This window comes from Cygnus olor, chromosome 14 (genome assembly GCF_009769625.2).
Source record: "Cygnus olor isolate bCygOlo1 chromosome 14, bCygOlo1.pri.v2, whole genome shotgun sequence".
In the NCBI taxonomy this organism is placed as follows: domain Eukaryota; kingdom Metazoa; phylum Chordata; class Aves; order Anseriformes; family Anatidae; genus Cygnus; species Cygnus olor.
This window is the reverse complement of record NC_049182.1, coordinates 1,615,560-1,635,762: the sequence shown is the minus strand read 5'-3', so window position 1 is coordinate 1,635,762 and position 20,203 is coordinate 1,615,560. Positions and strand designations below refer to the sequence as shown.

The following is a 20,203-nucleotide window of genomic DNA, read 5'->3' as shown; positions in this document are numbered from 1 at the left end:
CATAAACACAAACTCTGAGATGCACGGAAAGCTGCATTTGAACGGCTGCTGCTGAGAAACAGCCTTTGAAGTGGTTACTGAGGTCTTAAGAGTTACAGCTGAATTTTGCTCGTTCGTCAGAAAATACCTTTTCTCTGCAAATAATCATCTCTCTCTGCTCCCCCTTCCCACCCCTTTGCAGACTTTTGCTCAATTGTTTATGTATTGAAGGTTGCTGCATTTTGCCAAGGAACAAAGGAAGAGCTATTTCCCTTCACAATGCATGCTCTTTGTTTCACATGAAAATATCAACAAAGAAACTGAAAAATCGTGAGCTTTGTCATTCCATTTGTTCTGGGAGCCCTGATTTCATTTCAGAGGAAAATAAGTTTGCCTTGGGGGACAAGTCCCACCCCCAGTCAATACCACCTAAGCCTCACCTTTCTGCAAAGCAGCAGCACGCCATCCAGCCGAGACTATCCTAATATATTCCCTTTTTCTTCCTCTTTTGTTTCCAGCGTGGCACCTTGCTTTCCTTCTGGCCCTGAGAATACCATGGGGGAAGGAGCAGGGCCTGGGACACCACCTCGTTCAGTTTTGAAGTGTCACAGAAACAACTTTGCTCTGAGTCATAGAAAGGTTTGGGTTGGAAGAGACCTAAAAGGCCATCTAATTCCAGCCCCCTGCCACCGGCAGGGACACCTCCCACCAGACCAGGTTGCTCAAAGCCCCATCCAACCTGGCCTTAAACACCTCCAGGGATGGAATACTGGATACTTTGCTTGATCTCCCACTTTATTTCCTGGGTTTGCATGGTGTGAATAATTGCAGCCATGTAACCTTTACCTTCCTCCCCTGACAGGGTGCCAAAACAGCCCAGGCTCTCTATGCAATTTACTACATTGTCATGTCAATAGCTTGAAAGTTTGTGAAATTTCTTCCTGGGAAAGGCAACACTTCTCAGCGCAAAATAGAGGCCAGCTCCCTAAGGCTTATGACACAGAATGAGCAAGCTGCAATATTTGTGTTTTAAAAAAGTAGCAGTAAATTGATTTAATCGTGGGTTTCTGTACGTTGTTTTTGTCCCAGCCAGTAAATTAGAAATATCAAGACATGTAACAGTTGGCTTGAAATCTCCTAAGAAGCAGCCCACAGCATTCCGTAAATAGCCCCACACAAAATATTTGCTTTATAAGTTTTTGGTGACACAGAAAAGAAGGTAAAACTTCTCATGTTTTTTTAAGGCTGGAAATTCCACATGACTGATAAGCATAACGTCCATGATGCTCTAAACTCATTTATTATGTAAATTAATACAATTCATTCAAAAAGCTTAATTTCTGCCGCACAGTCTGATCAGAGTATGACCAGCCCTGAGTAAAACAAGAGAAGCTCACTGGGATCTGGTCCCCTGGACTTGGCACTCAGCCTGAAAGGTGGGCAGCCAAAAGACATCAGCAGATAAGGGACAACACTGGCAAAAAGGATGGAGAGAGGGAAGTTGGGGAAGAGACCTCACACCACCGACTGAAAGACTGTGAAAAGGAGCACAGCCATACGGCACAGGCTGCCCACAAAGAACGAGGAGAGCGTGCATGGGGCAGGTGGTTGGATGAGTCACTGGAAAATTACCTGGAGAAAGAGCTCCTCACAACAAGGCGCTTAAACGAGAGGAACCAGTTCACGCTTGGCATGGCACGAGGCGCACTTGTAGGCGTCCCTTTTCCTCTTCGGTAACCTCCTGGGGACGTGCCTTCTCGCTTCGGGGCCACGTGGAATGCCAGGACCTGCAGGGGGGAAGAGCCTCCGTAACAGCCCTCCTCTGGGCCCCAGAGAGGTGGTGGGACCTCGGCCACAGCAAGAGGCTTCCTGGGGCATGGAGGGCCCTCTGCAGGAAACCTTTAGGGGTGGGGATAAAACAGGGGGAGCTGGCAGCACCCTCGTGGGTCCCAAAGGATACATGGGTGCAGGGAGCTGACGCCTTTCTCAGGACTGTCCACGCAAGCACAGTACCCAGCACCTCCCTACAAGCACCCACAGAAACACTGCCGGAGCCGTGCAGTCCCCTGCGTAGCGTCAGCCCTAGGACAGAGCCTGCCGTGCTTGAGCCAACTCAAGCAACAGGAGCAACTCCTCCTGAAACATTTGTAACATAAGAAAATGCTTTACACAAAAGCCTATTCTTCTGAATTATTTTCCTTCCTCCTCTTGCTCATTTGCAGACATGAACTATAATCCTAGGGTACAGCTGAAAGTTTGCAATGCAGAAATCATGGACTGCTGAGATTTTCTTATGCCTGCAACAGATTCTAGTAAGGAAAAGAAATCAACATTGAAACCAAAGCATAGCAATTAATTTTTGGATGCTTGCTCATTATTAGCTCTCTACAGTAGGCAAGGCAGAACTGTGGGATGCCGTAAGCTAGAAGGCATTGCTAATACACCAAAACACTACACACTAGCAGCTCCCTCGGCAGAGGGCGAGGTTACTGTATATTCCACATCTAAAGGCAGTAATAAAAGGTGTGCGATTCACATGGAAATACTGAATTGCTACAATCAGCATGAAGATTACATGCTATTATGTGAAAGAACATTAGAGCAGCAAAATGATTTTGAGGAACTGGCTCGGCGCCAGCTTGTTAGCAAGAGATAAAATAGCTTTTCAGAGATCTGCACAAAGATGGAGCGAGAAGGAGAAAGGCTGCCAAGCAAAGACTGAGCAATCTGCAGGAAGAGGCTCTCCCACCACCAGTAATGGGTGCGAAGAGGCAGAAAGGAGGTCAGCCTCAACGGGAAAGCAGAGAGGTACGCCGCGTGGAGATCGCTGCACCTTGAATTGCCTTCAAAATGGAGACTTTAGCACAGGCTGATACTCCATTTTATTCAAGCTCCAAGATGGTGAAAACAAAAATCTATTTTCTGTTTTGCTCATCCATCCTTGTGCAGTTACTTTTATCTGTCTTCATGCCACACTGACTCTGCTCATTCCGTGTTCAGTCGCTCTTGCTGTTTTCCTAGACAAACCGTTCAGTCATTCAGGAATCAATTTAGTGATCTCAATTGCAACACTCAGCTGAGGAGAAAACAAGTTTGCAGGCTGAACGTCATCTCTCCAGCAGGTCTTCAGTCCTACTCCTTCCCCTGGGGAAAAGACATTTGTCTGAGGTTTTTTACTGTAGAATTGAGAACAATAATTATGTTAAAAGAAGCGCTTAAGCAGAAGTAATTGATATGGCAGCACAGTTAGACAGCTTCTCTCTATGAAAAGAGAAGGTGTCTCCTCTCTCGGATGCACATGAATAGGTGCGGGCATGCTGTGAAGGTTTTGGCATTTATAGATACACATGGACACGTGTGTACGGTGCAGATACGATACGGATAAGAGATAAACATAGAGGATATGATATATAGCATCATATATAAGTGAACTTATTTCAAAACGCTGACCCATCCACCTATCTTTGACTTATTTTCAGGTCACAGACGCTGACCCAAAGGACTCGCAGCTGAGCCCGCAGAACAAGGGAGGGTTTTGGGGACCACAGAGCTGACCCCGCAGGGTGGCTGCTATCTAAAGCTGCACCAGCTTGCTGACATCGAAACAAACCGATCATTTTAGACAGCTGGAAGAGGAATAAATCAACAAAGCGTGTGCGCTGCCTACGGAGCAGGCTGAGGGGGGCCCTCACCCACACGGCTCTCCCCGGGCACGGCCCGCGGGGAAGGCTCCAGGGCTGCCTCCTGCCTGCCCCGGAGCCCCAGCAAACTGAAGTCCCCCCCCCGGAGCCCGGCGGCCGCGGCTCAGGCCCGCCGGGAGGCGCAGGAGGAGGGCGGCGGGGGCCGAGGAGCCCCCTCAGGGCCGGGCCCCTCACCTGGCGCCGGGGCCTCGGAGCCGGGCGGTGCCCGCGGCCCAGCGCCGCCCCGCGGGGAGGAGACAGCGGGGCCGCGCCGCTCCCCGCTGGAGGAGGAGGAGGAGGAGGAGAAGGAGGAAGGCGGGCGGGGCGGCCCGGTCACCTCAGCGGGAGCGGCCGCAGGTGCCTGAAGCCGACGGACCCCGGGCGGCCTCCTCCCAGCGCAGGGCGGCCTCCCTCCGCCCCGGGGGCCGTCGGTGGAGCTCTGTCAGCAGCGGCTCGTCCACCTGTGGCGGCGGCGGCGGCGGCGGGATGGCGGAGCTCGCCCTCAGCCCCGCCGCCGTGCTGGGCTTCCTGCGGGAGCGCGGCGGCCGGGTGCGCAACGCCGAGCTGGTGGGAGCCTTCCGCCCGCTGCTGGAGGCCGCCGGGGACGCGGCGGAGCGGGCGGAGCGGCGGGAGCTCTTCAAGCGCTCGGTGAACGCCGTGGCCGTGGTGAAGGAGCGCGACGACGGCAAGTTCGTCGTCCTGCGGCGGCACCTGCGGCCCGCCCCGCCGCCCGGGGGCGTCCCGATGGACGGCGGCGGGCCCCCGCCTCAGGGGCGGCTCTCGCCGTCGCCCCCCGAGGAGCTGCGCTCGCCCACCGAGGAGCAGCCGTCGCCCCCCGAGGAGCAGCCGTCGCCCCCCGAGGAGCTGCCGTCGCCCCCCGAGGAGCTGCCGTCGGCCCCCGAGGAGCTGCCGTCGGCCCCCGAGGAGCTGCGCTCGCCCCCCGAGGAGCTGCGCTCGCCCCCCGAGGAGCAGCCGTCGCCCCGTGCCGTGTCCGAGCTCCGTGGCCTCTTCCAGAGGAGCGGCGGTGGCGGGGTGCCCCTGCCCGCCGGTGGGTCCGGGACCCGTCGGGAGCCGGTCCCCAAGCCCTGCATGCTGCCCGTGCGCTGCGTGCCGTCGCCAGCCGCTGCCCCAGAGCAGCCCAAGGAGCCCGGAGCCGCCTTGTCGCCCTTGCCAGAGGAGGACGAGGCCGGGTGCCGCTCGCCCAACCTGCGGCGGGTCCCCAAGACCCCGCGGGCCAGCGAGGAGCCGGCGGCGGTGCCGCTGGAGGAGGCCGAACACGCTGGCTGGTGATGGCGGCCGAGGGGCAGTGGTCCCAGCAGCTCCACGGGCTGCTGCTGGGCGATGCCAGCCTGGCGGCCCGGCGGGACTTCATCTCGGGCTTCACCGCCCTGCACTGGGCCGCCAAGAATGGCAACTGCGACATGGTGAGGAACATCATCGAGGTGGCGCAGAAGGAGGGGACTCACGTCGACGTGGACGCCAGGTCGCATGGTGGCTACACGGCGCTCCACCTCGCCGCCATGCACGGCCAGGAGATGGTCATCAGCATGCTGGTCCGCAGCTACCACGCCAAGACCGACCTGAGGGACTACAGCGGGAAGAAGCCACACCAGTGCTTGAGGGAAGGGGCCTCCATTGCCATCAGGCGCTTGCTGGGGGACCCCAGCCTCGAAACCACTGGGGGAACCTCCCTCCCCATAAAGAAAAGCACCAAGATTGCTGCTTCCATCTTGAGCTCCACCAGCACTTTCCTGGGGGTCATATCCGATGACATGGCTTTCTATGACCTCACCAAAGGCTTAAGGAAGCCTTCATCCCTGAACAAGCTCCTGGCTGCCACGACAGGCCCGAGGAGGAAGCCAAAGACCAGAGGGAGCTTCCCTTCGTATTGTTCCCTCTCTGAGGTGGTAGAGGAGGAGGAGCAAGAAGAGGTCATTGTGAAACGCCGGCCGGTCTCTGAGCTGTTCTTTGGCCACTAGCCTCTGCCTTCTGGGGATCGGAATTGTTCAATACTGTGACTGGGGGCCTTGGTCTTCTCATGAAGAAGTAAATTGGATTTCTTCTCTCCACGTCTTTCTTCTTAGAAGTGAGTTCAAGTGAGCCAGTAACGGTCTGGCTTAAAGGCCCCAGTGCTCAGAAGCCTGAGGAAAGGAAACTGCACAGGGAATGTTACAGATAGCCCTTGTACCATGCTGATGCATTAAGACCACAGACTCTGTGTGTAGACAGGTTGAAATGCTTAAGGTGCAGCTTTCTTGGTCTGTGTTCCTCAGCTGAAGAGCCAAACTAAGGTAAAGAACTGCATATTTTACACTGTGAACAGCAGCCTGGTAGCTAGCTGCTTTAACACGGCTTGTTATCTAGCAGGCTTGCATTAGAGGAAAGATGCATAGTTTTCTATGGCGTTTCTGAATGTTTTGGTAACAGAGGAGGAATATTTCTATTTTAAAAATGTGTATTTTCAAATTGTGTTTTTTCAAAACGAAATTTCTCACTACCAGAAATACTAACATTAATTGTTGCCTAAAGCATTTTATTAGATTAAGAGGTTAAAAAAGAAAAAAACCCTCATTGTTCAGTCACTCTGACCTGTCTACCTCACTGTGAAGCCTAGGTTAGCCTTTTTTTTTTTTCCCCCCTCTTCCTGAGGGACTTTTTGACCAGGTGGTACTAACCATGTCTCAAAACTGTGAATGCTTAAACTGACTGTAGTTCTATCGCTTAATCTGAATGAAAACCTTTTTGATGTTTGAAGTGAAAAACCAGGACTCAGATCCTGTGCAGTATGAGCAGCCAACTGGAAACAGAGTTAGGCTTGTATGTCTGATTCTTTTTATTTAAAATCTGAACCTTGATTTTGGACTACTTACAAAGAATATTTATAAAAAGATTGGACTGTGTTCCATTGGGTGTTTCATGATAAAATGTCTGCATGACCTCTTAAAGTAATGTATATCTCAACAGCATGAATCACTGATCTAAAACTTACTTTTCTTTTGTATTATAATTGTTTTATATAGAGAGAACTACACGTAGCTCCAAACAGCATGCTAACTGCGAGCAACAGATTTGCAATGAGATTGTTATTATTTTTTAAATTATTTGGCTAAAGTTAACCTGAAATGAAGAGGCAGAGCTAAGAAGAGAAACTGGTTGCTTTGCACAGTCTGCTGAAACCGCTTCATTTTTCATCTAAAAACGTAACAACAGAGCTGCACAACTCAGAGGTGACAAAGGTGACGGCAGTTCTGTGCTTGCTGTGCTTCTCGGTCCCAGTCAGGTGTTTGGGTTTCTGTACCCAAACACTTGTTTGCATGCTTTGCCTTTCTTTCCAAGTCAGTGACTTCAGGAACGTGGATTTTGGTTTTTGTTACCAGCCTTGAATTACGCCTTGTACTTCCTCTCTTTGTCTGTAATTGGCTTCTCCCAAACACTCATAGGACCGCGCTGGGCGTGGAGGCGCTGCCTTCGTTCCCTGTGGCGTTGGCCCCGCGGTCCCTGGCGTTGGTTGCAGCCGCTGAGCGCAGAAGGGTCCGAGCCAGCTGCTCTCGGGAGAGAATGGGATTATTCTGCACCCATCTGCTTCCGTATAGAACTAATTAAGTTGTTACGCAAATGATAATGACCAAGCACCTCATGACTTCTGTGTCTGGAGTAGGGTTAAAAAAAAAAGTTCTGTTTGCTCCGTAGCTGTTGGTGTGACCAGTGACCGGTGCGGTCATCTGAAACTGCGGTTTGTGCTGCGGGGTCAGCTCGCAGAGTTCCAGGAAAAATGTCTGTCGCTCTGTTTTTAAAATCCTTTCTCAATTTAGTGACATTAAACACCTTCCTGCTGTAGCTCTTGAAACCACAGAAGCGTGCGTGTGTGTTTGCCTTACCTCTGAGGCGCCCACAGAACTGAGGCTGCCTCGGTGCGAGTTGGAAGCTGTCTCCGGATTGACTCAGTCTTATTTGGAGGTTTGTTATGAATAGGTATAGTCGAGCATGTAGTCACGTCATGTGCCTGAATTTTTAGTGCTAATTTTGAGTAAAAACAACCTGAGGCAGAGGCAAGGTATGAGGAGGGAGTGCTTCTGTTCAAAAAAACAACCCAAAAACCACTGCAAATTGTGGTTACGACTTCACCTTCAGAAAGCAGGGAGAAGGTTTCAAAGCTCCTGCGCTGCTGCGTCAGGGCAGAAAGAAGAAGTCACGTCTGCGATAAGGCTTTGTTGCAACACGCCCCATCGAGGAAGTTCTGCGTTCCTCTCTGCTCGGAGGCCTCGCCACGACTGACTGGCGTGCCACAAGAGCCCCCAGCAGCGCTGGAGGAGCCCTGGTCCTCGCCGCGTTCCCGGGAGGTGCTTGGCCAAGGGCTGCGATGCCGGGGGGGTGCCGAGGCTGGCAGTGCCACGCGGGTGGGGTAGGCCAGGCTCTGCCCGCGAGGCTGTGCCGTGACTCAGCTCACTTCTCCCTGCTGAGCACATTAAGGAAAAGATAGTGTTCAGGCGGGCCGCCATTAGTGCACCCCGTGCTGCATGCCTTCAGGTGCAAACACACACTCAGAGGTGCCGAGAACGCACCGCTGCCATTTCACAAAAACACGGATTGCCTTCTGTTTGAAGTAAAACCAGTCCTTTTTACAAAAACACGGATCACCTTCGGTTTGAAGTAAAACCAGTCCTTCAGCTTTCCTGGTTTCGGTTTCGTGTGCTGCTGTACACCGTGGGGGGACGTGGCATGGGATTTTTAGCAAATCATGGGAGTATCTTGGCAGAGACTAAGCACACTACTGCTTCATGAATCCCTCAGCTTAACAGCAGCTTCTCACGTTTCACTCCTTGAAGCCCAAACCCAGCTGAACACGACAGGACTTTGACATGAATGAATGACAGCTGTAAAGTTTAACCAGGAGGCTTTCGTGAGCACGCAGCAGCGCCGCGAGGGGACAGCACGCCGGCCAGGCAAAGCCTTCCGAGCTTGTGGCCCTGCCCAGAGCCGGGGGCTGCCTCTTGCACCATCAAAAGCTGATCGCAGGAAAGGATAAAAACAAAAAAAAACCTTGCCCCTGGGCTCTGGTTGTGCTGCGTGGAAATGGCGTACAGGGTGGGAGAGGGCTGGCAGCGATTTAAAGCTGGAAAGGGTGGGTGCAGGCACAACACAGGACCAGGATTCAGGAGCCGGGGGTTGTTTTGCCTTGGTGACTGGTCTGCCTACCTGTCCCGTCTCAGTTTTCCAGCTGTAATATGGAGATCATCTCCCTGCTCACTTCTGTAAAGCACGCAGTTATGGGTATTTAAATCAAAATCAAGGTAATTTTTTAGACTTGTAGGCAACACAAGCAGAGTCACTGGTAACCTGTGAATGCCCCACGCTCACTGAAGTGGCTACACAAATGAAACTGGTGTAGGTTTTACTTTAGCAGCAGCAGAGATCACCAAAGTAATGTTTGTCTGACGCTGACTCCGGTCATTTTGTAACTGTAACTTGCCATTGACCAGCACAACAGGTTCTGAGGAGTATCAGCTTCAGCAATCTGCGCCGGAGAGGTTCACAAACAAGCTCCAAGCTGTGGTCTGCGCAAAAGGCCAGACTTTGTCCTCCAGGCTAGGGCTGTTTGATCAGAACGAGGCAATGCAGTTGTGGGCAGGTTCAGGTAGACTTTTTCTGTCTCAGTCTCTTCTCACGAGTATTGAATACAACAGCTGTTGCATGAAATCCTTGGAAATGCCGACCCTGCCCTGCGAAGGAGCCTTTACAAGGTTTGGCTTTCTCACCAAAATGTCCATCAGAAGAGTCACTTCATAACTGCCAACAGACCCAGCAGGAGTTGCAAAATGAACGAGGGGGGGTGAGGGCATGAGACAGTGCCCCTGAGCTCCTCGTTGCTCTCCCCTTCTTGTGCTCTGCACATTTCCACCGTGACCTACATTCCTTGGATGCATTTGCTTCCTAATTTGCATATTAATCAAAGTAAAATGGCAACACGGCTGTTTTTGCTCATTCCACTGATTTGTGCTAATGTGGGACCCTATACATCCATAAAGAGATTAATAACACTGACTTGGCCTGCACGTAGCACGGGCACGAACAGCACTTTGTTTGTGGTGGGACTGCAGGGGCAGAGCAGGACGACACAGATCCAAAGCTCTGCATCACGATGAGGAACGTTCACTTTCCATTCCGGGCCAAGGCTAATTTCACTAATTTATAAGACAAAGCAAATCGTCACGCACATCTAGCCCTTCTACAGGGCTCAGGTTCTGTCCCTGACTGCAGCGTCTAAATGTTTGTCCCCCGCCACCAGGAAAACAGCATGTAACAGCCAGGGAGTGCTTTGTGGCCCCAGCAGGAAGAGCTACAGCTGGTCATGTTTCCCCTTTCCTACCTTTCAGCTCATATTCCCTCTCTGAGGAACAGCTGAGGACAGCGATGGAGTGTGCAGCCCTGGATCCCACCACCACCAGCGGCTGCCGGCCTCCCGGTCCTTGCGAAGTCAGGGACCAGAAAAGCTACATCAGGAGACACCCTACATGGTCATTAGCCACCAGCAGTAAGAGTGACAGTGCAAAATAAACCAGATTAGCACCAAAAAAGTATTTAGAGAGATAAATTGCTCCTGTATTGCTCTCACCAAACTCATTCCAGTTATCCAGCACTGTTACACCTCACAGGGTTCCTGACACAGACCTGCCGTAGAAGCCACGCGCGGCAGCCACCCAGCACAAGCAGGTGGGTCTTACTGCCCCTAAAAGGGCGCGCCCAAGCCACCAATTGCACCTCAAAAGTTTTTTGGTAAAATTTGTATCAGCAACTGGTGGGAACGCTCCCCTCGAAGCAGCCTCTGGCCCGTGCACCTCTGCCCATGTGGGGGTGGCTCGGCCCCGTTTGCTGCCGCCATCCGCTCAGTGCCCGCTGTGCACACCGCGTGGCACCGACCTCACGGGCAGGAGGGGGCAGCCAGCTGGACCCCCAAATGGGGTGCGGGAGCCTCCACGTCAGGAGCTGCCACCAGGCAGGGACGTCACGAGGGACTGCTTCACACCTGGTTACGTGGTGAGGTGCTGTGGGATGCTCCTGTTCTCTTCTCGTGGGCTGAAGGCCGTCACAAAGACCCCTGGCTGTTTGCACACGATTTCAGCAGTGTCTCATTCTGCAAATCAAGCCTCTATCGGCTCAGCCCATACTTCCGCTCCGTGGATTTATCCGTGAGATGACTCAGCTGCGAGGCTCATGTGACATTTTAGAATCTCTCATACAACCTTTAATTGCCTTCTGCTGTTTAATGGGGAAATTCACGAGCTGCTTCTTGAGTGCGTTTTGTTAAACCCAGAGGTTACACGATTCCCACTGCCTGATTATCCTTCCACGTCTACGTGGGCTCCCTTAGGGTGTAGAAGATTAGCTTTGCGACGCTGCTCTGAGCTTATTTTTAAAATTTTATTCAGATGGTTGCCATGAATTCCCAAAGCAGAGAGAACATCCTCCCAGTTATTAAGCGCAGCTCTCACAAGCACCAGATACATCTTCTGCAGTACATTTGCATTAACCCCTGCACCCCTCCCTTCCTTAATTAGCTCCGCACGCACAAGTCCAACAGCATAACGCCCCCGTGAAGAGAACGAGGCCAGGGTTTTAAAAAACAGAAATAATAAAATCCTTTCAATTTAGTGCCTGAGGCTGAAACAGCAGCTCCTGATCCAGCAGTGACCTCCCACACATTGCAGTGGGTGTTAAATCAAATCCTAAGTGAGCCACTACCTCTAAAATTCCCGCAGTCGCTGCCAAGGCGCTGTCAAACGAGCAGAACGCATGTTCTCCTTCCACTGGCCACTTGCTCTATCCCACACTGCTATATGTGCTCATCTCTCTGGCTCTAGGCAATTAAAAGTTCCCTCTTGCAAGTAACAGAGCGATTTTGAGCCACCACAGCCTCTTGACCATTATCAGAAGTACCTGGGGTGCTCCTCCGCGTTAGAAGGGATGCTCTGCAAAGCTCTTAAGACTGGGATCAGGTTAAATCATCATTTGTGTTTTGCCATCAGACTGTGATTTTCACAAGCCCACATCTTAGCACATAGGGTTCCGGGAGTACTGCACTGGCGACTTGGACTAGGTGATCGTGGAGGTCTCTTCCAACCTAGACGGTTTCTGTGATTCTGTGACTTACCTCCAGCATGAGCTGGCACCAATGCCTTGGGCTTGGCCACTGGAAACAAATCAATAACAGACGATCAGCATCAAAATCGAGACCCACCTGACATCCAGAGCTGCTGGTGCCTTGCAAGTGTTGTTTCTGCTTGCCGCAAAGAGGTTTCGATTTCATCGCTGTATCCATTTTCACTTTGCCTGAAATTCAGTTTAGAAAAGTAACAAGGAGCACAGATACTGACTTTTTGCAACACGGAGTAGAAGTTATTTCTACTTTTTGCTCTTTGACCACATACCTGTGAATGCCAGCGTGGTAGGAGTGGCCAAAGTCTTCCCCATGACACCAAGGACCAAAAGCCAAGAGAAACTGAAGGGTGCAGACCCATCCTTTCACCTCAAGGCACATATCAGCTTCGATTTATTCCGACTAGTTGGTTTCCTCAGCTAGGAGAGGAACCACACATTTTGATCAGTCTAGGAGAGACTGCGGATTTTGTAGTGGTGTCAGCTGGCACTGACACATTGCCCCATTCTTCAACCACCCCAGAAACTTCAAACTTTTTATTCCAATGAGCTCAAATGAAGCCAAGTGGCCATCCTGCTGAACAGCTGGGGGCACTGCTCGCTGGAGTTACTTGTGTCCGGTAAAACAGCGGATCCAGCATTAAGCACAATCCGTTTTGCTCAGATCAGGAGGACAAAACTACTGTTCTAAACCATCCCCTTGCACCCTTTACTACAAATACATTTACTGGCAGTTGGCGAGCGTTGTAGACATACCTCTGAAGCCACCTCTGCAGCCTTACTCAGGGTACATCACGCTGGGTTGTTCTCCATAAACGTGAGCAGGGCTGTCGATTACAGGTACGTCTGTGTAAGTGCAAACCGAAGTCCCACAGCCACAGAGCAAACCCTTATTGTTGGACCCCGTGAAGCACCTAACACCACGTCCGTTTGTTCTGAAGGCAGAGGTGAGAACAGCTGGCGACCTCAGAGGCACCGCTAGTAAACATTTCTGGTAATGCCTGGCATCGGGGAACAAGGAAAATCTGTTTTGCCCGTGGAAGAAACCTGAGTAGATTCCTAGCTGCCTCACTCATGATCGAGGTGTGCAGTCACACCGAATATTCCTCTCACTGAACACTTTAAAAAAAAAAAAAATCACTCAAATTTTAAGTACAGCAACATCACTGGTTTGACTCAAAACACAACGTAGTTTAAAAGATTTTTGCCAAGGGAATTATACAAAGCCTCATTGAAACCAAATTATTCCTCGCTCTTCCCACCTACCTCTTGCTGCAGCCGAGCTCTTCCCCACGTTCAGCACTCCTTGTGCACACTGACAATTGAAAGCTACTTAAAACAGCCCCCAAAGGCGTTGCTTGAAAATAAACACTTCAAAAGCATAGCGAGGACTTTGCAAACACAGCATGCAGGGTAAGTTCAGAGTTTAACGTTCCCAGAATGTTCTTTTAAGATGGTACAACACCTACTGGCATTTTTTTTCTGCCCTCATAAGAAGACCGCTACTGAACAGCCCACCTGGGCTGCGCAGAGCCAGGAGGTACTTGTGGAAGGCAACTACTAAGAAAATGATTATTTTCTTCCATTGCAATGTATTTTTACTGTGTCACGTACATAAGCAGTAGAAACAAGTGCAGGAGTTTCACCGAAGCGATCCGTAGCATTCCCTATGGTTTGTTCAATCTCAGCTCAGATTTGCACACCCGCATCGTTTTCCATTTCAAACACTCACCACCCACGAGGTGCAAACTTGTGCTGCTCTTTTATTGCAGTTACGTCAATCTGGAAAACAGACGGACAGACGACAAGGGGAAATACATGACAAATTTAGAGGAATAAGACATCCTAGCAGTCATTTCAGAACGCAGCCTGCTACACACTGCAGGATTTGTCAGTTGGCCCGTCCAGGGGGGAAGCGTGTCCAGAGCGTGCCTCGAGCCTCTAAGCACTTGTCGGTCCTGGGGCACTAACAGCATCGCACAGGTCATCAGCGTGAGCCCAGGGCGGTCAGCGCGCACGGATTCCCAGGAAAACGTCGCAAATTACGGGTACAAAACGGACGGTCCGTTAGGGTGTTAGAGGGGGATGCTCTCCTTGAGATTTTCTAACTGTTCTTCGAAAAATTTGATCTGCTCTTCGAGGTCCTTCTGTTCGATCAGCAAGGAGGTCTTCTCCTGCACAAAGCGCCTGTAGTCCTGGAGCTGCTGCTCCGTCAGGTATTTGGCAAGGATGCCAGAGACCACTCTGCCCCTGCGATCCAGGTTCTCTTTTAGGTCTTTTGCATCTTCCGCTGTCTAGACAAGAGCTTGTGCCGTTCGTTCAGCGATTGCTAATGGGATGAAAAAACAAAGCAGCACGCTGTGAAAACTCATCGTTCCTGGCAGACTCTGGATCGTAATTTGGAAGCCACAGTCGATTTAGTTTAATTACTTCCTCTTGTGGGCTTGTGTTCCACATGAGTTTTTTCTAGATTAAATTACTCGTTCTTGTGGCTTGCAAGGTAAAGACACCCAGTAAATCCCATCAAGGCTCACTTCTTCCATGCTGCCCTCAGGACAAAATCAATGTACTTAACATTCTGCTAATTTAGAGTATCCTGCATCCGTCTTCTTTCAATTAGCAGTTTTTTAAGCACACATCTTTGTAATTTTCTGAGTTGTTTGTGGCCAGAGCGCCAATGTCATACAAAAAATATCATGTTACTTCTATTAAATGCACGTGTACTAAAATAACTGTGAGGCAGACAGTAACTGTTCAAAGGTTTCTTTTTCCCAAACCCACAAGCATCAAGCCTTGCCTGTCCCATGGGATTTTAACACCTTTCACATTTCAGCTGATTCTCTTTCAGCTGTAATGATTTTCATAGGGATAAAAGTTTTCCACTGCTGGAAAATCTCTGGTTTCAGGACCAAGTCCCTAAACAGCACAGAGCAACTGCCACCACCTGCGTCCTGAGGGCGGCAGCTGGAATCAAAAAGCAAGACTGCCGGGGCAATTACAGCGACCGGGAGATACTTGCAAAAAATATTGGCACATAAACAAGCCTTTACTGAGCATGTTATTCCAAGTCTTGAATAAATGATTTTAATGTATTTACATGAAGAGGACAAACATAACACTAAGGAAACGGCAGCCCCCTGCCAACCACAAAGCACAAAGTCCATTAGGTGTGAAATGCAGCCCAGAATTATTCACGTAACTTGACAGACATTTCAGAGCAGGTAGGTCCTGCTTCTCTACACCCACTCTGCATGGAGGATTCTTAGTGCCCCGCTGTGCTCCAACTACAACAAACCCTCTACAACATGCACGAAAGGTCGGCAGCCGCCCAGCTCCAGGAATCCCAGCAGTAACACCGTGCTTCTAATTTCTGAACAAACAAATAACAGCAGCAGGTATTGCTTTGATAAAGCATGTCTAAAAGCAGGAAGGACAGCAGGAAACCGTCATTCCTAGGATAAACTCAGCTTGTCTTCTCTAGAAAAAAAGCATATTCAGACTTGAAAAGCTTTCCTGGCGACATGAGGACAATTCCTAATTTTCCAGCAAAAGTGGCCGGTTGAGTTAAACTACAGGAAATTCTATCTGAAGTTGTGACCACATCTTCCTCCTCGCTCCTATAGCTCAGACGTGCCCCTTTAAGTGAAATAAGGTTTCACAGCAGTAATTACCACGCTGCAGTTACCAGTGGGAAACAAACCACCTCTGAAGCACAGGTTGTGATCTGCTGCAGAGGGAACGAATGGTCACGGGTTCAAAAGCTCAGCCCCCAAGGTCCTGCTGCTCCTGCCATGCCACCGCCCTGCTGCGAGAGCAGAGCTGGTGCTGCGTGTGCACGAGGGCTCTCCAGCAGCAAACTGTCCGTGCTGGGCCATGGAGACCCAGCCCCTCACTGCCCGCTACCAAACGCTGCCCAAGCAGCGGCTGGCTCAGGTCGGGTACAACCCCCCGTTCAGAGCTGTCAGAGCACAGCCCCACCTTGAAAGACGCAAAGTGAACAAATTAAACACCCTGTGCTCTCCTCACCCACCTTCTCCTCGGCATCTGTATTGCCGTCGATCTTCCTCATGGCGTTTTGGACCCGGGCGAGGCGGCTGGACAAGCAGAGCAGCAGGCTCACCACCTTCTCCAGGTCACCGATGAACATCAGGTAGCGCTCAAACTCGTTGGGCTTGCAGACGTCGTGCACCGTGGCCTCCAGCTCCTTGCCACGCGCGGCGCAGTCGCTGGCTTCCGATGAGGACGAGCTCCCTGTCCTCCCACAGCGCCTGCAGCTTGGAGCGCAGGCTGGAGATGAGTTCCAGCTGCAAAGGGGAAAAAAAAAAATCACAAGGGGCTTATCGCCGAAGAGAAGTCGTGTCATTTATAAAGAAGGGAATTTTCTCATGTCATCTTTGCCGAATTTAAGACTTAAAATAATTTCAAGCTCTGGAAAAGGAAAAAAAAAAAAGAAAGATCATCCTAGGTATACTTAATTCTCAGACTCTAAAAAGCAAATTACTGGTAATCGCCTTAACTGCTGATATAATTCCTAGCTCTGAGAGCTTCAACCACAGTCAGAAGTAAACTACAACAAAGATTACAACGTGTATACACGTGGCTTTGTCTAAGACGTGACCGTGAAGCCACAGCTCTATTACCACACAAGAACTGACTGGAATTTCATTTATAATATGCACGGAAAAAAAAATGATCTTTTCAGTGGATGCAAGTGAGCAAAGTGCCTAGTAGCAAAGCAAGCGGAGAAGGCTGTCTAATGCCGCAGTGTTACTACGGGGAGAGGCCCCAAGATCAGAGTGGGAGAGCGATATCAGCTTTTTTTGGAAATCAACCAATGTCACCATAAAGAGCAGCAGCAGTAACAGCAGGTAACGAAAATATCACCACATACACAGCAGGAGGAACTTCAGGAAGGCAGACTATAATTACCCTGAGAGAGGTTATGGCCAAATTTCTACAGGGAAAAAAAATAATTTAATTCTTCAAAGCTACATGTACCCTTCCGAGATGCCTTGTGTCTATCCCTAGAACCAGAGTCCAGCTACGTCCATGCTACCTTTACTTGCTGCATGTATGGAAATTAATAGACCCTTGTAACATACAGAAACTGCTGCCAGCTCTCTCAGAGTAAAAACCATTTCTTATTTACGCTGCCAGCTGTAATGAATTTTACACCTACTGAAACCAGATTTGAGCCAGCTGCTGCACAGGAGCTGGCTGTGCGAGGACAGGGATAACCAACCCTGCGGGCTCGTTTCGGACACAAGCCATCCCCGACGACCTGCTGAAGGTAAGTGTGTGGAAGGAGAGATCTGAATAAAGCCAAGCAGAATTTAAACACCACTGCTCGTGGTCAATTTGCCAATTCACTAGGAAATTACTACTGGAAAAATAAATGATTTGAAGTTATACGTGAAACATTGTTACTGGGATAAACATCATGAATAGGAGCACCCACAGTACATGAATGTGGCATAAATAACTTTGTGGTGGTGAAGAAACAACGGTTCCTTTGATGGCCATCTACCTACTTTCTTACACGTGATGTCATCTAGGTCCTTTGTGTCATCTCCACTCCGGTTTGGGGTCTGGTTTCCCTTACAAATGGGACTGTCACTCCTTTGCTTGGCATTGAGTTCGGGTTCAGAACATTCTTCTGGCACATCTCCATTGCTTTTCCTGCTTTTTGTACAGAAAATAAACACCTGTGACAAACACTTAGAGTTCTGTTCATGAACATCGTGTCCAAAGAAGGGCAATGAGGCTGGTGAAGGGTCTGGAGAACAAGTCTGAGGGGCGCTGAGGGAGCTGGGGTTGTTTAGCCTGGAGAAAAGGAGGCTCAGGGGAGACCTTATTGCACCAGGGGAAATGGCCTTAAGTTGCACCAGGGGAGATTTAGGTTGGATATTAGGAGAAATTAATCACTGAAAGGGTTGTGAAATATAGGAAGAGGCTGCCCAGGGAAGTAGTGGAGTCACCATCCTTAGAGGTCTTCAAAAAACATGTAAATGCAGTGCTTTGTGAATGGTTTGATGGGGGACTTGGCAGCGCTAGGCTGAAGGTTGGACCAGATGATCTTAGAGATCTTTTCCAACCTCTACCATTCTATGATTATGCCCTTGGTTTTATGCATCTCTACTCCGAATCACCTTTCTCTCATCCCACAGCAGGGACTTTTCTAACATTTTAAAAGATGCAGAGCAAAAAAAATTGTAGCCCGGGATTATCATAGTCCCTTTCAATAAGGTCTTTTACTGGCTTTGATGCACCCAGCTCAGCACATTGCTGACAACACATCAGCATGGCCACCAAAGCGCCTCCTGCCACCTTCAGCAGCAGGGACCTCCGGGCCGGCTCCTGGCCTTATGTGCAGCCCCAGCTCCCACTCCCACAGGCTCAGGAGTGGACGAATCTGCTGAACGCCTTGATCTGCAAAATCTGTAAAAGGCGTGGTGTGGGAGCCACACGGCCTGGCTGAACAGCAGGAAATTTACCCTGGCAGAATTGGGTTAAATTTGTCATACCTCAAATGCCCATCTACTAATGTACAGCCTGCTGATTTCTCTTGCTTTCCATGCACGCAGCTTGTTTGTTTGCATGCAGCTATCATGGTGTGGTTTACTCCAGGTTTCTTCCATTACGCACTTATAGCCTCAGGTATTTCTTGACATATAAATCAGAAAACTAAAATATTTCAGTAACAAACCAAGTGTAAAAAATCCCCGAGTCTTCTTAGCACCGGTATATACATAATATTCATGCACCATACGACCTTAAACTAGTAGTTAGTTGTTTTGGTCTACTTACTCGTTCCCCTGCGCATGCTGTACATCTGCCTTTCTTCTGTGTGATTTATCCAGCATGGAAACATCAACAGGAAAAGACCCTCCATCAGGTCCAGAGCATTTTTTCTCACCGGGTAAGGCATGAGAATATCAACCAGAGAACTGTCTTTGGCAACGATCTCCATCGCAAGTTCTTCGTATCGCTGGTCCTCAGCAGACCACAGTCTCCTTTTGGACGGATTGTCTCTCTCTCCTGCAGAATATCTTCTTGGCTGTTGAGCACGGCTGCTTCCTTTGCAAATAAACCTTTGGGTGCGTCTTTGTCTCCTTGGTGAGACTGAGTTGGTGATGCGTGGCAGCACGTTCCTTTCTCCTGAGGCACTGCAGCATCACTTGCCTTTAGCTGCTGCTCTGGGCACTTCGTTAAAGCACTGCCATTCGGAGATCCAGCTCCGCATTCCTTTTCCGCTTGGGCATCTTCCTGGCCGCTGCTTCTTGAGCTAGGAATAGAGGTTTCAGGAGCTAGTTCCTCGGCATGCTGACAAGAGCGTCCAGTTACGTCACTGTCTTGTTTGTGATTCTGGCATCCATCTTCCACATTGATCGTGGAAACTGTAAGAACAAGACAGAAGTTCCTTTCTATTTGAGACGCTTCCTCTACAACAGATGCTTTTGCAGGCCGTTTAAGCAGCTACAAGTAACCGTCATCACATTTCCAGCTTCCTCTGTTTATTAAAGTCTTAAGGCCGGACCTACCCCAGCCCCCCCCAGCTGCTGTTTTCGCCGGAGGTCGCACGGGGGAGCTGCGCTCCCAGGGGCCGGAGGCGCTCCCCGGGCGCACGGCGCGCTGCGCTCCGGCTGCCCACGGCAGAAACCGAGGGGGCAGCCCCCGTGCCCCGCGCAGCCTTACCTGGGGATGCCGAGGCAGCTCTCACGAGGCTGAGACGGTGACACGGCCCCGCTGGCCCATCTGTCCGCGCCCTGCAAACGAGAACGGCACCGCTACTCGCACCGCGCAGCTGCCTCGGCTCCACGCCCTTGTCTGTTATCCCCAGGAGCAGCAGCCAACAGCTGAGTAGGTTCAGCAAGGTGGTGTTTTGTTGGGTCTTTTGTTTGTTTGGTGTTTTAAGTTTGTCCGTCTCTTTTTATTAATGCAGATGCCATTAGACTCTTTCTAGGTAGCATCCACCTATTTTTCCTGGAAAACCAAGTAACGGCTAGCAACAAAGCACAGGCTCTGCTCTCACCAACCCCCACAACAACTCAGAAGGTGGCCACTGTTGGTAGGAGTCTCTTCAGTTGGGTAATTTCAGTAGCATATTAGAGTATCCCTTTCCTGACCACCTTTTTTTTTCTTCCCTTTTGCAACAACATTGACAGCCACTGTCCTTCAAATTCAGGAGCCAAAAAGGTTCCTGAATTCCCGGGCTGTGATTGCAGAGCACAGCAGAAGCAAAGCGATGGGCAGGTCTCTAGCTGGTTTTCAGCCATTTCAGGAACTTCCCAAAGGGTAAGCTTTAGCTAGAAGCCTTCCCCCCCACCCCTTTTTAAAACTGCACACTTGTTGCATGATAACGAGTGCTTCTGCCCGGACCGAGCACGCTG

At 50.3% G+C, this 20,203-nt stretch overlaps 2 protein-coding genes and 1 long non-coding RNA gene across 3 annotated transcripts in view; 1 reads left to right on the top strand and 2 right to left on the bottom strand.

Annotated features, from left to right (window-relative positions):
- Positions 1–2,736: 2,736 nt before the first annotated feature.
- On the top strand, positions 2,737–5,724 carry SOWAHA (sosondowah ankyrin repeat domain family member A). The gene is given in 3 exon segments (XM_040573940.1): positions 2,737–2,761; positions 3,769–4,935; positions 4,938–5,724. Coding segments are annotated over 3 exon segments (1,893 nt in total). The 3' UTR covers positions 5,639–5,724.
- A 6,192-nt stretch (positions 5,725–11,916) lies between these two features.
- LOC121078146 lies at positions 11,917–12,890 on the bottom strand. The gene is made up of 3 exons (XR_005824462.1): positions 12,570–12,890; positions 12,086–12,233; positions 11,917–11,987 (listed from the first exon to the last, which is right to left on the bottom strand). It is a non-coding gene; the product is annotated as an uncharacterized LOC121078146 (long non-coding RNA).
- Positions 12,891–13,558: 668 nt separating this feature from the next.
- The window catches only part of SHROOM1 (shroom family member 1), a 29,820-nt gene continuing 23,175 nt past the window's right edge, over positions 13,559–20,203 (bottom strand). The window contains 8 exon segments of the mRNA XM_040573939.1: positions 13,559–14,103; positions 14,106–14,142; positions 15,844–16,050; positions 16,052–16,117; positions 17,345–17,518; positions 18,730–18,826; positions 19,160–19,210; positions 19,509–19,579. Coding sequence (XP_040429873.1) covers positions 13,889–14,103; positions 14,106–14,142; positions 15,844–16,050; positions 16,052–16,117; positions 17,345–17,518; positions 18,730–18,826; positions 19,160–19,210; positions 19,509–19,579 — 918 coding nt within the window. The 3' untranslated portion in view covers positions 13,559–13,888.